The sequence below is a fragment of the Acartia tonsa genome, chromosome 1 (assembly GCF_053477335.1).
Source record: "Acartia tonsa isolate MP-2025a chromosome 1, ASM5347733v1, whole genome shotgun sequence".
Lineage (NCBI taxonomy): Eukaryota > Metazoa > Arthropoda > Copepoda > Calanoida > Acartiidae > Acartia > Acartia tonsa.
Genome location: NC_137260.1, coordinates 60,290,212 through 60,307,885, shown reverse-complemented (window position 1 = coordinate 60,307,885; position 17,674 = coordinate 60,290,212). Strand labels below are relative to the sequence as shown.

Sequence of the window (17,674 nt, the reverse complement as noted above, 5' to 3'; positions counted from 1 at the left end):
CTCATCTTTTCTAATTTGATTTAAAATAAAATGGGGGAGGGATTCACTTCTCAACTAGGCACTTTGTTAGGGAAATCACTTACTGACCTGTTTAACAATAAGTCTCTGCAGGATGTTCATAATGAAGCCCACAAGGCCAGGGTATATTGAGACAGACTGTATGACAGTTCTCATCATGAGGAGAGGTATCTCTTTCTGTTCCATGAGCTGCTGCAACACTATTGTCAACACCTCCATTGTGTAGGTTGATCTAATGGCAAGATATGTAATTCAAATTCTAGGTTTTTGTTTGCAATTAAAAGTGGCAACATTTAGGACAGGCAATAATTAACCAATAGGGAAACATGAATAATAAATAGAAAACTCTTCAAATTTAAAAAGCGCAAATCTTTTAATTCTATGTGTTTCTTGTCCAAAATCTTTCTGTGCGTCGATGCAGTTATATTATAACAATAATATAAAGATAAATTGGCGTTTTTAACGGTCTAGATATCTATTTCAATTAAGCTTCCTAATTATATATGAAGCTTCATTTCATTTCATAGCTTTCTTAATTGCTGGGGTAAATTTTTTGTTACAAAAATGAATTTTTTGAATTATCATTCCTGTCACTGAAACAGATGCCAGTGGCCTTCATAACAGTCTTCATATCACACTTGGTTGGATCAATATTGTGCAGGGCTATCAGAAGGTCAGAGGGTAACATTGCTCCGGTCATCCCGTTCGTACTCAGGCCCAGCAACCTATTGAATACTTCCTAAACATAAAACACAACTTTGTTAATATTTCAATTTATTGAAAGTGTGTTATCTTTGTATGTAAATATTCCTAATTGTTTATATCTGTGAAAATTAAACTTTTACATAACATTATAATATTAATATTAAATACAATAGAACCGGACATAAGCAGAAAATGACGATTAAAAATGTAAAATTTAAGTTATGGGTTTGAGTTTTTTTGAGATACTATGGACAGAATAGAATCTACAAGTGTTTTATTAAAACAAATATAACAAGATTAGTATCACGAAAACTGATGCCTTTTTAAAATTAAATAAAATCTTTAAATCTCGATCTAATAAATGGCTTAAAAACAGATTTTTTTCATGAAAACTGATGCCTTTTGAGATGAAAAAAGATTACTATCTTTTTATAAACAAACAAAAAAACCCTATAGGGCACGAGAAACTCATTTTCTGTAACTTAAAAGCTAAACAAATTTAATTGGTGGAAGGAGTAAAAACAATAAGTCTTGTTGAAAATAAAATATATCCTGACCTTGACGACACCGGGATTAAGTTTAATAAGCTTGGGTAGCGCAGCTATAACCTCTGGACGTGAGAGGCCACTCAGGACAGGAATAAGGAACCGGACATCAGCCACTCGGTGAGCGTACAGCTCTCGGACTTTGTCTACAAGTTCCTTCGAGGGTATTGTGCGTTCTGGTTAAAATGTATATTATTTTTTTTTTAGCACTGCAAAAGTTATTTTACACATCACATTACTAACTGCTTTCCGTAGATGATGAAATAAATAAAAAATTATGAGATGAATTTCAGTTTTCTTGACCCCGAACATATTTTGAATATGAAGAGACATTTTTTAATATGCGATTGCGATACTCAAACAGATAATACCTAGAATATTTTATTGACACTTTTCGGATATTAGTTAAATCTTTTAGGGACACAGCTACTATAAAACTGAAGTTTGTCCGTACTTATGTGAAATTCAGTGACGTAGCAGCCTGTAGGCATTAGGTAATACTCACCCCCCCCCCCCCCACCTCAACAAACACACATTTAAGAGATTTAACATCACATTAACAAAACTTATATTTTCTTTAAATTCCTACTGTTTGTTAAATTACTGTTCTTATTCTTTTCTTTTTGCTTTACCTTGATTTCTTATTGTTGCACTACTTTGAATTTTTTTATTGCATCCTATTGTATTAAAAATAATGAACATTCCTGTGAGTATATGAATAATTCTTGTGATAAGAGTCTCCGATCCCTTGGGACAATTCTCTACCAAGGCCAGCAATTGTGTGGACTCCATGCCAATATCCCGGATAGGATCCTCAATGATGCGCAGGATGACCCTCTTTGTGTCCCCGCTGGAGCTCACATACACGTCCGCCAGGTTGTTCAGTAATTTCTGGCATTTGGGCAACAGCGCCAGGTATAAGTTGAGACAAACCTAAACCATATAATTAAAATATATGTGGCTTTTCTGTAAAATAATTTAAATTAGCCAATCTAAAAAAAATCTTGGCAATTTAGCATTTAATTTAGGACAATTTTATAAACTTTGCAGGTATTGGGAACAACCTGCTCACAAAAAATTGGTGGTCTGATAGTAAGTGGGCAAACAACGGCTAAAATCAGCTGTTTTTAGTTGGAAGAATAATTTCGTGCCACCAAGATCAGAGTGAAACCAAAGCATTTGTCCAACAAAGTTGTTTTTCGAGTTTGCTGGCTATAGCAATTTAGATAAAAAATGTGAATACATAGAACTAACCTTAATAATATCTTCATTCCACGTGGAAACCGCTTCCGGCCTGCCCTTATCCGCACCAAACAACATATCCGGGGGCCTTGCCAAGGGCAGAAACTTGAGAAACATGACACTGTACTCCTCGATGATGGAGGCAAGCTCGCCACGGTCGTACAAGGAGATGACGGTGCCCAGGGCAACGTCTCGCACCTCCTTGTCCTCGTGAGAACAAAATTCAAGAATTGAGTTCAGGAAGTTCAACTATATAATTTTAGTGTTTATTTATAGATATTGATAATAAGAAAAACAAAATATGAACACAAAACGGTGTATCTAAGCAATTGAAACATGCTTTACAATGCATTTTATATTGGCTTATACCCTTTTCTTCTTTATTTAATATTCTCTTTCCTACTGGTGACTTGGAAATCCTTATAATAAAGTTAACAGGATGTGTGTGTGTTTGTCTGTATGTCTGTCTAAATCGAAGGATATCGCTAACCGCTGAACTGATCGGTACTCCTTAACACGGTAGCTTTCCATAGGTCCCGGAAAGGTTTATAACTATTTTGAGTTGAGGTTACCACCACCATCCCAAGAGAAATCACAAAAACATCGAACTTTTTTTACGCAGAGACTTAAACGCAACATAGATATGTCACATATTGTTTTTTTTTACATTTAACATTTAAAGTGTTACTAGAGGCCTCTATGGGCGTATCCGCTAGTTTTGTTAAAAACAATATTAAACTTATAAGCACTTTCCTGTTTAACCGGTCTTTTCAGGACTAAGTCTTTCATAAGACTGACCCCTTGTAGGGCACGTCCATGTTCCATACAGAACTGTTTTAACAACCCGATAGCGTCACTGGTGATGATTGGTGATTCCAGGTATAATCGTCGCAGAGTTGCATCTCGGTCAACCTTTATCCAAGTGTACATTAAACTATTTTGTTTCATAAAAAAATATAAGTTACCTACTTATTTTGTTCTATAGGTATCTAATAATGAAATAAAAAAATAACCACCAATGACAGCTCTTATACGACGAATATCTTCGATAGCTCCAATGTGTTTTGGGAAAATGAAAGTGTTGTAGATTGATCAAACACATTTCTTAGTTAATTAGAAGCGAAGCTACTCTATAAAAGCTAAATTTGTATACATATATCTCCCTTTATGTAATACTAGGGTGGCTCGTTTTTTGTTAGAAGTCCTGATAATTTAGTTGCCTTTACATTCCACTTTCCCTTACCTTATTATTAAGATTAGAGTAAAACACTAGAGGGAGAAAGGGTTAAATAACTGTATCTCCCCATCGCAACCGCCTTGAGCAACCTTTTTATTGGGTCATTGAAAATCAACCAATGATGTCGCTTATATTAACACAGCTAATGAAGTAGCAGAAAATAATTTAGAAGAAGAATAAGAGGTCTGTGAAAAAGGAAAGGAGGTAATTGTATGTATATACATACATCTATACTATAGATCTGTTTATTAAGCTTAATGTGAGTTTTCCTTTGAAACATCGCCAGTACGATGATTGACACCATTCAGCAGGGAACAAAGTATATCATTATATTTACTGTCGTCTCCTGGTGGGCGGTTAAAAACAGAGGAATTTCGGTTGAATCCCTAATATATTAAATTGTTCTTAATTTAATGAAAAGTCGATGTTTCACAAAACAAGGATTTCAAAAATAGTTACATATTAAATAATACCAAATTACATAGTATCAACAAATCAATGTGTTGATTTGAACTTTTATCTTTTGATTGCGTAAATAGAAAAACTGAGTTGATACTTTAGCCTGAAGAGAATATAAGAGATAGTTGCATGAAGTGCATTTTAGAAAAATGATTTCAAGCATAAATTAAAAGTATACAATCAAACATATGTAAATAATTTTGTATGATATTAAATAGCAAACTATTATACATCACTAATTTAGTCGTCATGCTGTTTTTGTGAAAATAAACCAGGTAATTAAATTGCATATATCACAAAAATACAATTATTAAAGTCTCCATATTCTCTAAACTACATGGTAGAAACTTGAATTTCTTCCAAATATATGCCCTATGAATAAATTCAAACCATTGAACAGGAAAAAATATGCAGTTCACTAAATTCAAGTTTAAATGTTTTTTTGTGCAACTACCTCTGTGACAATCATAAATCTGCGCTGATTTCTCAGACTTACCCAAGTACCTAGAGAAGATGCATCACTAAAACTACATTTTAATTTTAACCGTATTAGTTATTCAGTCTTAGACTTGTCATTTATTAAGAACATTATGCCTGATAGAAACAATACTCTTCATAGAGCCATCCAAAGGCCAGATCAATCCTGGAATTAACATCCTCCAGAATATAATCCAGCAACAACGTCCTCACCTCCTTAGGATATGAGGCGGCTAGGGAAGTTATTATTTTAATTCTCACATCCTTAACACCTTCAATATTGGCCGCCCGATCGCAGCGTAAGATTCGCTGCACTGCGTCTAATACCATTACCTTCTTGGTGGCACCTAAAAGAAAAAGATGAAGAGTTTTTTTAAAAGGGGAAAAATTTTTTGATTTTTTTTAGACCTCTTAGCATTTCCTTTCAATGTCTTACATTTTCTTATTCGTCTTTTGAAGTAAAGTACGCTATTAAAATAGTGATTACTAATAAAGTTTTTTCTATTAAATTAGCCTTTACCTATAATTTAAAGTTATTTCTAGTAGGTAGATGTTCCTTTAAATTTTTTTTTTAATTTTGGCAAATTTTTTGAACTTTTTTTACTTAGGTATTCGAAATGCCTCTCTTCTGTTTGTCCTCCTTACAAATATATTTACTTACTTGTCAAAGGCTTGGTCACTTCAGATAGTTTAAGAGCTTGTGTTTTTCTACTGGGTCGACTTATCCCACTGGGAGCTAGCTTCACCTGTTTCTAAAAATGTAATTCTTGTCACATTTGATTTATTTTTAGTTGTATTTAAATTAGGATATATCTATTTAATTTGTTTTTATTCAAAAAAAAAGATGTGCAACAGCAATAGATTAACATTATTTAAATTAAGAACTAAAAATTAGATACAATTAAAAATAACTTCAAGACATATTTTAATATTGTAATGATTTAACGACAAAAATAAACTACTTATGTTGCAATTGTGTGTTGTGTATGCACTCTGGTCTGTAAAATAATTATAAGAGTTACTTCATTAATACCGTTTTCAGCGGGGGTCCTTTAAAGTTTGAGTGTCGGACTATCATACCTATATAGAGTAGCTGCAATGCTTTACTGTATTTTTTTACCAATCAAGCATGGATAGATACCTTTTCGAAATCTTCCATGGATGGCAGGGTCTGATCCCCTCCTTCAGCTGCCATCCTGCGACGTCGTTTCTCCTCCTGGATACCTGGACCTAGGCCAGCATTTGTCAGCTGTGCAGCCAACAGTCGGGACACATGCTTTACCTACATTAGAAGTTTGTTAATCATTACCTTAATAAAAATAGAGCATTTAAATATATTTTCAAAAAGGTATTTTAAAAGTAACAGTTACATTACATTTGAGATTTACAGAATGAGAAAAAAATATCCTCAAACCTGTGTTTCCGTGCCCGCTGCGGCTATGGGTGTGTAGGTATTATTAAATAGGGGTGGAATTTCTTTAGGCAGTCCTCCCATTGACATCATTACAAGCTCAGCAGCAAAACTAAACAAACAAAATTTGTTATTTAATAAGAATCATCATTTTCGCTCAATTAAGGGGGGGGGGGGTTTAATGCAACCATCTCGTAATCAGTGAGCAAATGGCACTTAGAATTCGAATTTCGATCTGGAATTTTGCATGAGTAATCCTTGGTAGGTCTATTTTCCCTAAATTGAACAAAAAGTTGGAAAAGTAACAGCTAACGGCTGGCGGCTCAGCACTTTAGCCATTTTAAAAACTATTTTCAAGGTAGATCATCACGAAAACTATCTCCACATAATACTCTATGCTGCTCCAAAACGTTTTCAAATGGTTCTAGCCGCTAGTTGCTGGTACTAGAAATCTAAAAATGTTTTTTTTTTGTATCATTTCACATGATTTAAAGCAAAAATATGTTTCAAAAAGTTGATTCCTACATAAGGGGGGGGTTTTTAATGCAACCATCTCGTAATCAATGAGCAAATGGCACTTAGAATTCGAATTTCCATCTATAATTTTGCACGAGTAATCCTTGGTAGGTCTATTTTCCCTAAATCGAACAAAAAGTTGGAAAAGTAACGGCTAACGGCTCAGTTGTTTTGCCATTTTTTTATATCTAAATTGCAAATTAGTCACGAAACCTCTCTCAACATAATACTCTTTTCTACTCCAAAACGCTTTCAAACGGTTCTAGACGGTAGCTGTTGGTACTAGAAGTTTTAAAATTGGTTATTGCTATCATTTAACATGAATTAAACAAAAAATATGTTTTAAAAAGTTGATTCCTACGTAATTGATGATGGATTTACCCTGAAAATAGGCAAAAAAACGGCTGAACGGCTGAGCCGCTAGCCGTTACCTTTTCAACTTTTTTGTTCGATTTAGGGAAAATAGACCTACCAAGGATTACTCATGCAAAAGTTCAGATGGAAATTCGAATTCTAAGTGTCATTTGCTCACTGATTACGAGATGGTTGCATTAAAAACCCCCCCCTTTATGGCAGATTTGCCCTAAAAATAGCCAAAAAACGGCCAAACGGCTGAGCCGTTAGCCGTTACTTTTTCAACTTTTTGTTCGATTTAGGGAAAAAAGACCTACCAAGGATTACTCATGCAAAATTTCAGATCGAAATTCGAATTGTAAGTGCCATTTGCTCACTGATTACGAGATGGTTGCATTAAACCCCCCCCCCCCCTTGATAAAAGTACTTTTTAGTTATCCTTGGTGTTTTGAGTAATACATTTATAAAAAAAAAATAATGAATGTTCTAAATATGGATTCAGTGTGGCCACAACCAAAAAAATACTGATACTGAAGAAAAAAAAGGAAATACTGAAAATACTGAATCCTAAAATAAGAAAAAATACTGAAATACTGAACAAAAAAATACAAATACTGAATAAGTATTTTTTTATATGATTCCTCATTTCAAAATTTCATATCATCATAGCTTTGTTATTAGTGGGATATTTTAAAGATCTTTTAATTTTGCCTCTTAGATTTTCTTGCACCAATTAAGCAGAAAATGACTGATAAAAATTTTAAATGATTACAAAACTTAAATACTTTTTAGTTGAGTTAAGAGCATAGACGTCCCACCTTTTTTTGGGGGGGGGGGGAGGGAAATTTGTTTAAGAGGGGGATAATTCGCTTTTGCAGGGGGTAAAATGGCGCCGCAAATTTTTTTTACCCCCCCCAAAATTTTTACCCCGGGGGTAAAATTTGTTTGGGGGGGGGGTAATTACCCCCCATGAAATCTGTTGGCAGTGGTAAATTTTGTTTACCCCCCCCCCCAAAATTTACCCCCGGGGTAAAATTTTTGGAGGGGTAAATTATGAATGGGGGGGGGGGAGGTAAAATGAAAAAAAATTTGGGGGGGGTAATCGCCACTTTACCCCCCCACCTAAAAACTTTACCTTCAATAATCATGCAAAGTACTCACCTTAGATTATTCATTCTATTAATAGACAAAAAAAATACTGTATAAAAGCATCTCAAATATCTAAAAAATTTATATTTGAGATGAAATTGAAAAAAAAAATGTATATTACCATAAAAAAAAACAAAATTAATGTACAAAGTTATAGGGTAATTCAAAGGAAAGTAAAGTGAGGCGCGAAGCGCCGAAAAAAATCTGACATCAACTACTTAAATAAACATCGTATTTAAGCAAATTTTTTTGGAATTTAAGAAATAATGAAAAAAACTGAATCATGAAAATTTCCAAAAACTGAAAAATACTGAATAAAATTTTCAAATACTGAATATTCAGTATTTACTGAAAATACTGAAGCCCCAATTTCCAAATACTGAAGAATACTGAAGATTTTCAGTATACTGAAGAATATGGCCACGCTGTGGATTCTTTTGCTTTTATATTTACTTATGTAATACCTACTCCACAAGGAGCTAATCTTGTTTGTTGACATTTCTATTATTGTTCTATTTGTAATGTATTTAAGGGTCATATGAAATTCAATTATAAGACAGAAATGTTATTCTAATTAAGCTAGGCAACTTTATAATTTCTTCCCATGATACGTGTCCTACTTTGATATATTCTTATTAATGAAACCTAACACCTACCTAGGTGTTATTCAAATAATTACATCTTTTTAAGCTGTGGATAGACCATTTACCCAAAGTACCGTAAGAAAGTTCCTTAACCAATAACCATTCACCCACCCAACTCCACTTGTCAATAGACAGACAGTAATTTTGAACTATTCACCTGGGATTTTTTATTTGTTCGTAGACAAACTTTTCAGTGATGTCGACAGCAGATTCAACTTTGTTGATTTGTTCTGGAGCTGTCTCGGTATCATCTTCGTCATCCTTAATAGTTTCAATTAGATTGTATAAGTATCAAAAGAAATATTTGGTTGTTTTTATTTAGTTTATGGACAAATCTGGTTTCGAGTACAAAGAAGTGAATGATGTAAAAATATTTTATATAAAATAACGGTAAACTGTATATCAGAAATTTCTTTGAAATATTTGTAAATGTACAGGTAAAAAAATAGGTAGAGCAGCAGATATATAAAATTATAAATCTTTTTTTTTAATGATGAAAATGTTAACAAGAGTGAATACCTATGTAAATAAAATTTAAAAAAACCTATGTTTTACCTCGTCATCAGCAAAGTCAATCTTTTGACGTTTAGGTTGGCTGGAGCCCCAACTTTGTTCCTCAGCTCTGGCTGCCGCAAACTTCAGGGCCTCTCGCTCCTTCCTCTTGGCCTATAAATTGTTATTTTTTAAACAGCAATAACAACACAATATTAGATAAAAAGCTACCTAAGTGTAATTCACTTTTTTCCCAACATAATAATATGAAATTTTCATATTATCTGATTGCACAATACTTTTCAGCCATTTATCTAAGTCCAACAATTAGAAGAAGTTTAAATTATTTTTTTTCTGATTGGATTTGTAAATATACCTACCCTAGTTGTAAAAGAATAGATACGCTTTAAAAACTAAATAGTGAAAATAATGATACGTTTAAACAAATATTGTTATTTAAAGGTAAATTTCTTCATTAAACAGAGAAAGAACCTAATACAAAATGAAATTTTAATTTTACGTTATTTTTTTGATGAAAATAGTTGCATAAAAACTTACCAACTTCTTCATTTCCTCGTACTGAGGCAATGCCTTGTTGACCTCTTCTCTGGAGGCGCCTAGGTCTGTCAACAGCGTTGTTATGTTGGTAAAGTGGTGCTCCGCGGCCGCAGGGTGGCGCAGCAAGGATAACAGCTGATTCTTGAGGTGCTTGCGCACACTGGACACCTGGCTCTTGGCCAGGGTGGGTGGTAGGTTGGCCTGCAACATCTCCAAGGTCGTGATAACCTACAAAATGTATTAAATTATTTTTAGAACTTGTGGTAAATTTTATTTGCAACACATCAATTACTTGCATTCCTCCTCTTTACTTTTATCATTTCATGATGTTAAAATACTATTAGATTTTAAAAATGAAATATTAAAAAAAACAAAAAAAAACGAGAAACAAACAGGTCGAATCGAAATACATAAACTTTTAAAGTTACCTTGAAAGAATTATTATCTTAGCTTAGCAATCTTAGTTAGAGCTTCCATGTGGGCTATAAATATGGTAAAACCAATCATTTATTGATAAAAACCAAAGATTTTAAGGGCAATATAGCGTTTTACCTTCCTAAGATATTTGGCAGTTATTTAAAATAGAGTTACCTACCCTGTGATAGAAATTCCGACCGTACTTTCATAAAAACACCCAATACTTGTAGAAAAGCATTACATCATACCAACTTTACTTTGTAATTAACAAAATAACGAAATTCCGGCCTGAGTTTGGCAATATTATATGAGACACCCAATATAATACTGGTACCCTATAAAATACTGCCATAAAAGCTTTGCTACTTACCAACGTTAATTTCTATTTGTCTAAATTACCTTTGATAGAAATTCTGGCCTGAGTTTAGCAATATTAGTTAGGGCTCCCATGCAGGTCATGAGGTTGGCGCTGCTGATGTGAGCAGAACCATGGTACTTTACAAGCTCGTCAAATACTTTCCTAAAGACAAATTTTGTTAATTAATCATGTCTTAACAGCATAATTATCAAAAGGCGATGAAAAAAGAACTTTTAAAGTCAATATTTTATTTAATACTGGATGTACAATATACGTTGATATTTTATTATTATGACAGGGGTAAATTGTCGTCAATTTAGGTGTCTAACATGGGCATCATTTATTGGTCAGTTTATTAGGGGGGGGTTAATGCAACCATCTCGTAATCAATGTATAAATGGCACTTAGAATTCGAATTTTGATCTGAAATTTTGCATGAGTAATCCTTGGTAGGTCTATTTTCCCTAAATCGAACAAAAAGTTGGAAAAGTAGCGGCTAACGGCTGGCGGCTCATCCGTTTTGCCATTTGTTGGGTATTTTCAAGCGAAATCCATCACAAAACCTCTCTCCACATAATGCTCTTTTCCGATCCAAAACGTTTTCAAACGGTTCTGGCCGGTAGTTGCTGGTACTAGAAATCAAAAAATGTTTTTTTTGTATCATTTCACATGATTTAAAGCAAAAATATGTTTCAAAAAGTTGATTTCTACGTAATTTATGACAGATTTGCCCTAAAAATAGCCAAAAAAAACGGCTAAACGGCTGAGCCGTTAGCCATTACTTTTTCAACTTTTTTTTCGATTTAGGGAAAATAGACATACTAAGGATTACTCATGCCAAATTTCAGATCAAAACTCGAATTTTAAGTGCCATTTATACATTGATTACGAGATGGTTGCATTAACCCCCCCCCCCCCCCCCTTAGGAGGGAAGTGGATAGTGTAAAGGTGGTGCTTTGGGGGGGGGGGGTATCGTTATTTTATCCAGCCAAGAGTTTCACTATATTAAGGTAAATGATAATCTGGTGTAAAATTTCTATAACCCACGGTTATTTTGTGACGAAAAAGCAATGTATCATATTTTTATATTTTGTCAATAGCTAATACAATTGACCAATTTTAACAAGTCCTAGATAATAAATTATGTACCTAGCATCCTCTTCTAGTTTACGTGGTCTGGCAAGCTTCAGTGACAAGGGCACATCGTCCAAACAGAAATCATTCTCCTAAAATAAATGGATAGTTTTAAGAATTCGTTTAGGATACGTCCGTAAGTAACTCAACTTTGGGGGACTAACATTAAATTTGATTGGTTGGTTCATCAAGTTGAATGTCCAAAGTTATCAACAACTTATTGTAAATCTGCAGAAGGGGTATTTTTTTGTAGGTATCATTTGGGACGTACATCAATTTGTCTTATCCCTGACTTAATGCCAAAATGGACTAGGTAATCCTAAAATAAAAGAAAAAACATAAACCTTAGGTGCAGAGCTGGGTCCTCTGTGGGTCTGTGTGAGGACAACCATCTCCATGAACTTGATTGCCACCGTCCTGACACCATCGTTGTCTGAGTCCACCAGCTGGATAATGACGTCCTTGAGGTTGACCATGTTGGTCCAGCCAGCCTCCATGCCCTCGGAGATGTTGGTTGCTGTGCACAACCACTTCAATGTCATTCTGGGAAAAAAGGGGATTCTTTATACATTTCGAAACTAAGTACCTACCTATACTTCCTTAAATTGTTACTTATCAGAAAACTAAAAATTCAGTTGGGAAATGGTTACGACGAGAGTTTAGTTTTTGGGTAGAACTAGACATGTATGGTTGAGTTTCATAAAAGAATTAGGTTTCCTATATTTGATTTATTCACTATAGTTTCTAATGTAAAGGAGTCAGATACAATGTAATGTAATATTTATAACGTGAGCTCCACCTGAGTTACTTGAATCGATCAAAATAAAAATGCCATTTTCAGGCCAGAAAAGAAAAAACTGGTATTTGATACCTAATATAAAAAGATCTTACAAATTTTACAACGTAAAGCTTACACAAAATATGAAAAAAGTTACAAAATATCAAACTTACTTGTACAACTGTGCCATTGCCTGAATGACCCTTTTCTTGACAACCACAGAGCGGTCATTTAAAAGCATTTGCAGGTTTGTGATTACCTAAATAAGAAACAAGAACGATATCATTACATTGTGCATAATTCATGTGTCTTAATGTGTATGTGACAATTAGCGAGAGAAAGACCAACATATGTAAGTTGTTAAGCAGATTAAATTTGATTTTTATGAAATTAGAAAGATAAACTTACCTTTGGAAGGAATTCTGTGTATTTTTTGCATGTTTCTTCTATGAAACCAACTACAAATTTTCTCACCTAAATAACAAACAATTAGTAAATACTCATAATGTTAAAATTTCTTAAAAGTACAAAAGAATGCGCAGTATCATATGGTAGTTGGAAGTAAATTCATTTTGATTTCCCGCTTAGAAAACTTATTTCAGGGGGTAGGTAAAAGATTATGATATAATTGCATGTCATGTGCAGGGAAAAGGGAATGTGATTCTGACAAACAATTCTAAAGGAAATTTTCCCACATTTTCTCGCCCTTCTTACCCACTCCCCTTCTGTTACATATAAAAGAAAAAAACAAGTTAAACGCCAACTTTAGACCTACAAAATATCAAATTTTGCGGCAATTTCATTTGAAAATAATTGGCTGAATTGTAGACCCTTGTCATGCTTATTTGTAAGTTAAACTATCATAGTAGAGGGGCATATAAATGTTTTCATTTTACAATATCTAGGTATGGTAACAGACAAGATGAACTTACCTCTTGGCTATGACTAGTTTGGAAAGCAACAATCTCATCCAGGAAATTATCAAGCAAATCTGGATCCTAGTAAACAAAAATATTTTTACTGTATCCAAAATAAGAAAATTAATTAGGTACTTATTGTATTTTTTTTTTGCGTAAAATCAACATTGATATTGGTACTTAAATGCTTCATTACTTACATACTGAACATTATGTCATGGCCATAATACAGGCAAACCAAAAGTGTTTTAGATTAAGGATTCTAATTTTAAAAATGAATTGCCATTTAATATTTAATTTAAATCAGAATGAATGAGTGTCCCGACTTTTTTTATTAAATATTTGTCTTATGAGTGGTTAAAAATCCCAATAAACATTAAGGGGTGTATATTCTACACAAGATTTATTAAATATTTAAAGAACTCTATTTTTCATTTATTTTATCCCTCCTACCACACATATTTTTGGTTTTTTCACCAAGGAGGGGGGGGGGGGGGGGATGGAAAAAATGTTCAGTTTTCTTAATTTTTAATTTTTTTAACCTCCAACCACTTATTTTCAGGGCGACCACTCCAAAACCAAAAAAATATAGTATTTTTATAGTATATTTTTTTTATTCATATAGTATATATAGTATATTTTTTTTTACTCATATAGTATGATATAGTATCGTACTTTGAATTATTTAGTAATACACAGTATATACAATACATCATCAATAATAACTCAAAGCAAAGTTGTTATCAAAGCAATTTAACATATAAGGGGGTGGGGGGAAGAGTTTTGCCACTTTCGCTTACTCTGTGATTATTAGGCTAGGTATTAATGTGAGACTATAGGTTATATGGGATAAAAGTTTACTTTTGGGTAGTATTTCACGTATATTTAATCATTTTTGGATAGGTCTCCAGGTTCAGGTGCTGCAGGCTAGCTGGAAGGTGGTTTCTAGACAAGTAAAAAAAAATTCAAATTTCTGTTTGAAGAGTTAGAGATCAACTTACTAAACAGAATATGCATCTTTTTAGATGTTATTAACATATCTGAAGAAAAAATTTAAATAGGCCTCCAAGTTCTGGTCTTGAAGGCCTCCATGTCCACTCTGGACAGGTTATAAATAATTTTTTTATTTGAAGAGTAAGAGGTCAACTTATAAAGCAGAATATGCATCTTTTTGGATGTTATTAACATTAATGAAGAAAAATTAAAATCGACATTCAAGTTCTGGTCCTGCAGGCCTCCAGGTCCACTCTGGACAGGTAAAATTCAAATCTCTTGTTTCAAGAGTTAGAGGTCAACTTTTTAAACAAACTATGCATCTTTTTGAGTAATTTTTTTTACATATTTGAAGAAAAAATGACATTTAGCCTACAGGTTCATGTGCTGCAGACCCTCAGGTGGACTCTGTACAGGTAAAAATCAAACTTCTTATTTGAGCAGTTAATAGTTTATTTGTTAAAAAAAATGAGCATATATTTGGATGTTATTTATGTATTTGAAGGAAAAAAATTGGCCTCCAACAGAGGCGTCCAAGCTTATTTTTTTTTTTTTTTGGGGGGGAGGGTTAATTTAATAATGTAAATAAGTACCTAACTAATAATAAAGTACTAAAAACAATTTCAATCCTATACATGAAAACAAAATACCTAATCAACCCACAAGCGTTACTAACTGATGAACCAATATGATTCTCCTTTAAAGTGTAGCTTCAAATATGTCCTGGTAAGGTTTATTTAACTAGTTTTGAAGAGGGTATTTGATATTTTAATAATTATTAAAATGTTTGATCTATTTTATGGAAGGTAGACAATCAATTTTGATTTAAACATTTTTTTCTTAATAATTGGGAAAATGTTACTTCTTTGAAAAGACATTGATAGGACACACCCAGTGCATTGTTTAATTAAAGGGCCATTGCAAACTATAACACGTGTTTGTATCATGATTAAGAACTGTTTTTATCTGGTGGAACTATTTAGTCTTTTGATTTTTGGCAGTGGTAAAAAATTTTGAAAGTGGAAGTAAAAAAGCGCGCGAAGCGCGCCAGAACTTTTTAGGGATTATTTATTAAGGTGGGCCCATTTCCCCCTTTTTTTAGATTTTACTGTTATCATAAGTTGTGGAAGTCATATATATGTATGATAAGCCCCTTTCAAGTTTTAAAAGTGACTTGGCTCTTATAGCTGCCGGCGCGCGGGGGTATAAAAAGTGCCCACCCCCTTATAAAATCAAAACTTTAAATTCCTTCAAACACAGGCATGTTGCATATCAAAATGACTGCATTGATATGCTGATTACAAATCTGAAATCCGTTTTGTAAAATATTGCTCCTTAGTTCGAATAAGATCTCATAAAGTACCTAAAAACAGCTGATTTAATCAAAATTGTTCATTTTGGTAGGTTATTTGAAAATCATTTCAGACTAAATCAATATTTTTCAAAACGGTTTTCAGATCTGTAATCAGCATTTCAATGCAGTCATTTTGATATGCAACATGCCTATGTTTGAAGGAATTTCAATTTTTGGTTTTATAAGGGGGCGGGCACATTTTATACCCCCCACGCGCTTGTTGTTTTTGGATTATAAAACCTCTTTCAAGTTTCACAGGGTTTATATTGTCCCAGTAACCCTTGCCAATGTCTACTAATGTGAAATTCCAAAATCGACCCACCCTATTATTCATTCTGGGTAATTTTTATATGTGGGGGAATAAAATGGAAAAAATTTTGGGGGTGCCAGCATTTGCCCTCCAGTAGACTCTGGACAGGTATAAAATCAAAATTTTTTATTTAAGAAGTTAAATGTAAGTTTATTAAACAACATAGGCTTAGTTTTAGATGTTATTTATGTATTTAAAGAAAAAATGACAATTGAGCTCCAGGTTAAGGTGCTGCAGGCCTCCAGGATGACTCTGGTAAGGTAAAAATCAAAATTTCTTATAAACATCTTTTTAGATGTTATTTACAATTTTACATATCTGAAGAAAAAATACAATTGCTCTCCAGGTTCAGGTGCTGCAGGCCTCCATGTGGACTCTGTCCAGAGAAGACTTGGAGACCTACAGGACCTAAACTTGATGGCCGATTTTAAAATGTCCTTCAGATATTTTAATATCATCTAAATAGATGCATATTCTGAAATCTAACTATTCAAATAAGAAATTTTAATCTTTTACCTGTAGAGCTTTATGTATTTTTGTCATATCACAATTAACTTTTGATAGGTTATTGAAGGTTAGGTTAGGTAAGATAAAGGTTAATGATTGCCGCGCAGGGGCTAGAAAATAGAAATAGGAGAAAACCTACAGTGAAAATATAAGACAAAACGCACCTTATGAGGCGTTGGCACAAAACTGACAATATTCGTTTTTTGTTATATAAATGTAATATCATATAGTATATATAGTAAATTTTGGTCAAAAAAAGGTAATATTATATAGTATATATAGTAAATTTTTGTCATATAGTATGATATAGTATCCACATTCATCCTATATAGTATAAATAGTATATATAGTATGCAGTGGTCGCCCTGTATTTTGGATCCCATGTAGAATATACACCCCTGTAAACATTACTGGAAAATAAATTACCTTATGCAATACTGTTTCTTGTACTATTTTTAAACTTTCTATTCTTTCATTGTCATTTGGGTTTGTCTGGGCATTATTCAACAATTCTACCACCTTTAAAACAATAAAATTACTAGGCATTAAACTTTTTTAACAGAAAAAATCATATTAACATTGCAACTATTCTATAACTTGGGTACAATGTAAATACATCTGAATGTCAGATATGCAGTACATTGTGTAACAGAATATATTAGATTTTCAATTAATTCCTGTATTACAGTTTAATAAATATACTATACATATATATATTTGTTGCTTTGCTAATTGTGGACTAACTCTTCCTTGTTTCATTATTAATGTTGATTAGAAGTTTTGGGGGAAAAAAGAAATAAGGTACATATAGAAATCTTCTAAATAAATTAAATACCTACGGCATGACGTATAAAAAATGCTTATTAGTCAGCAGTGAAATAAATCTAATTTACCCCGAAACGTTACATACGGACTATGTTTTAGAGTAGCTTCTATACTAAAAGTTATCTAAAGCCAGAAATTAGTTTTACCTTTTGATTAGTAGAGGTTTTACTAGGAGATATTTGAGTGCGAGAGCTCGCCATCTCACACTTTATTATTCAAATAAATATATTTATACAGTTTACAAATCAATTTATCTGAAATTTTAAAAATGTAT

General features: G+C 33.0%; 1 protein-coding gene across 2 annotated transcripts in view; it reads right to left on the bottom strand.

The window, feature by feature from the left end:
- Sym (symplekin scaffold protein) overlaps positions 1-17,674 on the bottom strand; it is a 19,429-nt gene extending 1,755 nt beyond the window's left edge. For both annotated transcript variants that reach the window (XR_013881413.1, XM_080168076.1), the window contains exons 1-22: positions 17,547-17,674; positions 17,002-17,094; positions 13,427-13,492; positions 12,903-12,968; positions 12,668-12,753; positions 12,061-12,259; positions 11,732-11,808; positions 10,624-10,744; positions 9,808-10,035; positions 9,313-9,423; positions 8,915-9,018; positions 6,098-6,206; positions 5,825-5,965; positions 5,345-5,435; positions 4,801-5,030; positions 4,021-4,133; positions 3,266-3,426; positions 2,523-2,761; positions 1,976-2,201; positions 1,281-1,447; positions 608-757; positions 88-252 (exon numbers count right to left, since the gene is read on the bottom strand). Coding sequence is in view for 1 of the 2 variants with exons in the window: in XM_080168076.1 (XP_080024202.1) it covers positions 88-252; positions 608-757; positions 1,281-1,447; positions 1,976-2,201; positions 2,523-2,761; positions 3,266-3,426; positions 4,021-4,133; positions 4,801-5,030; positions 5,345-5,435; positions 5,825-5,965; positions 6,098-6,206; positions 8,915-9,018; positions 9,313-9,423; positions 9,808-10,035; positions 10,624-10,744; positions 11,732-11,808; positions 12,061-12,259; positions 12,668-12,753; positions 12,903-12,968; positions 13,427-13,492; positions 17,002-17,094; positions 17,547-17,600 (2,997 nt within the window). In the remaining variant the exon portion in view is untranslated. The remainder of the gene's footprint in view (positions 1-87; positions 253-607; positions 758-1,280; positions 1,448-1,975; positions 2,202-2,522; positions 2,762-3,265; positions 3,427-4,020; positions 4,134-4,800; positions 5,031-5,344; positions 5,436-5,824; positions 5,966-6,097; positions 6,207-8,914; positions 9,019-9,312; positions 9,424-9,807; positions 10,036-10,623; positions 10,745-11,731; positions 11,809-12,060; positions 12,260-12,667; positions 12,754-12,902; positions 12,969-13,426; positions 13,493-17,001; positions 17,095-17,546) is intronic.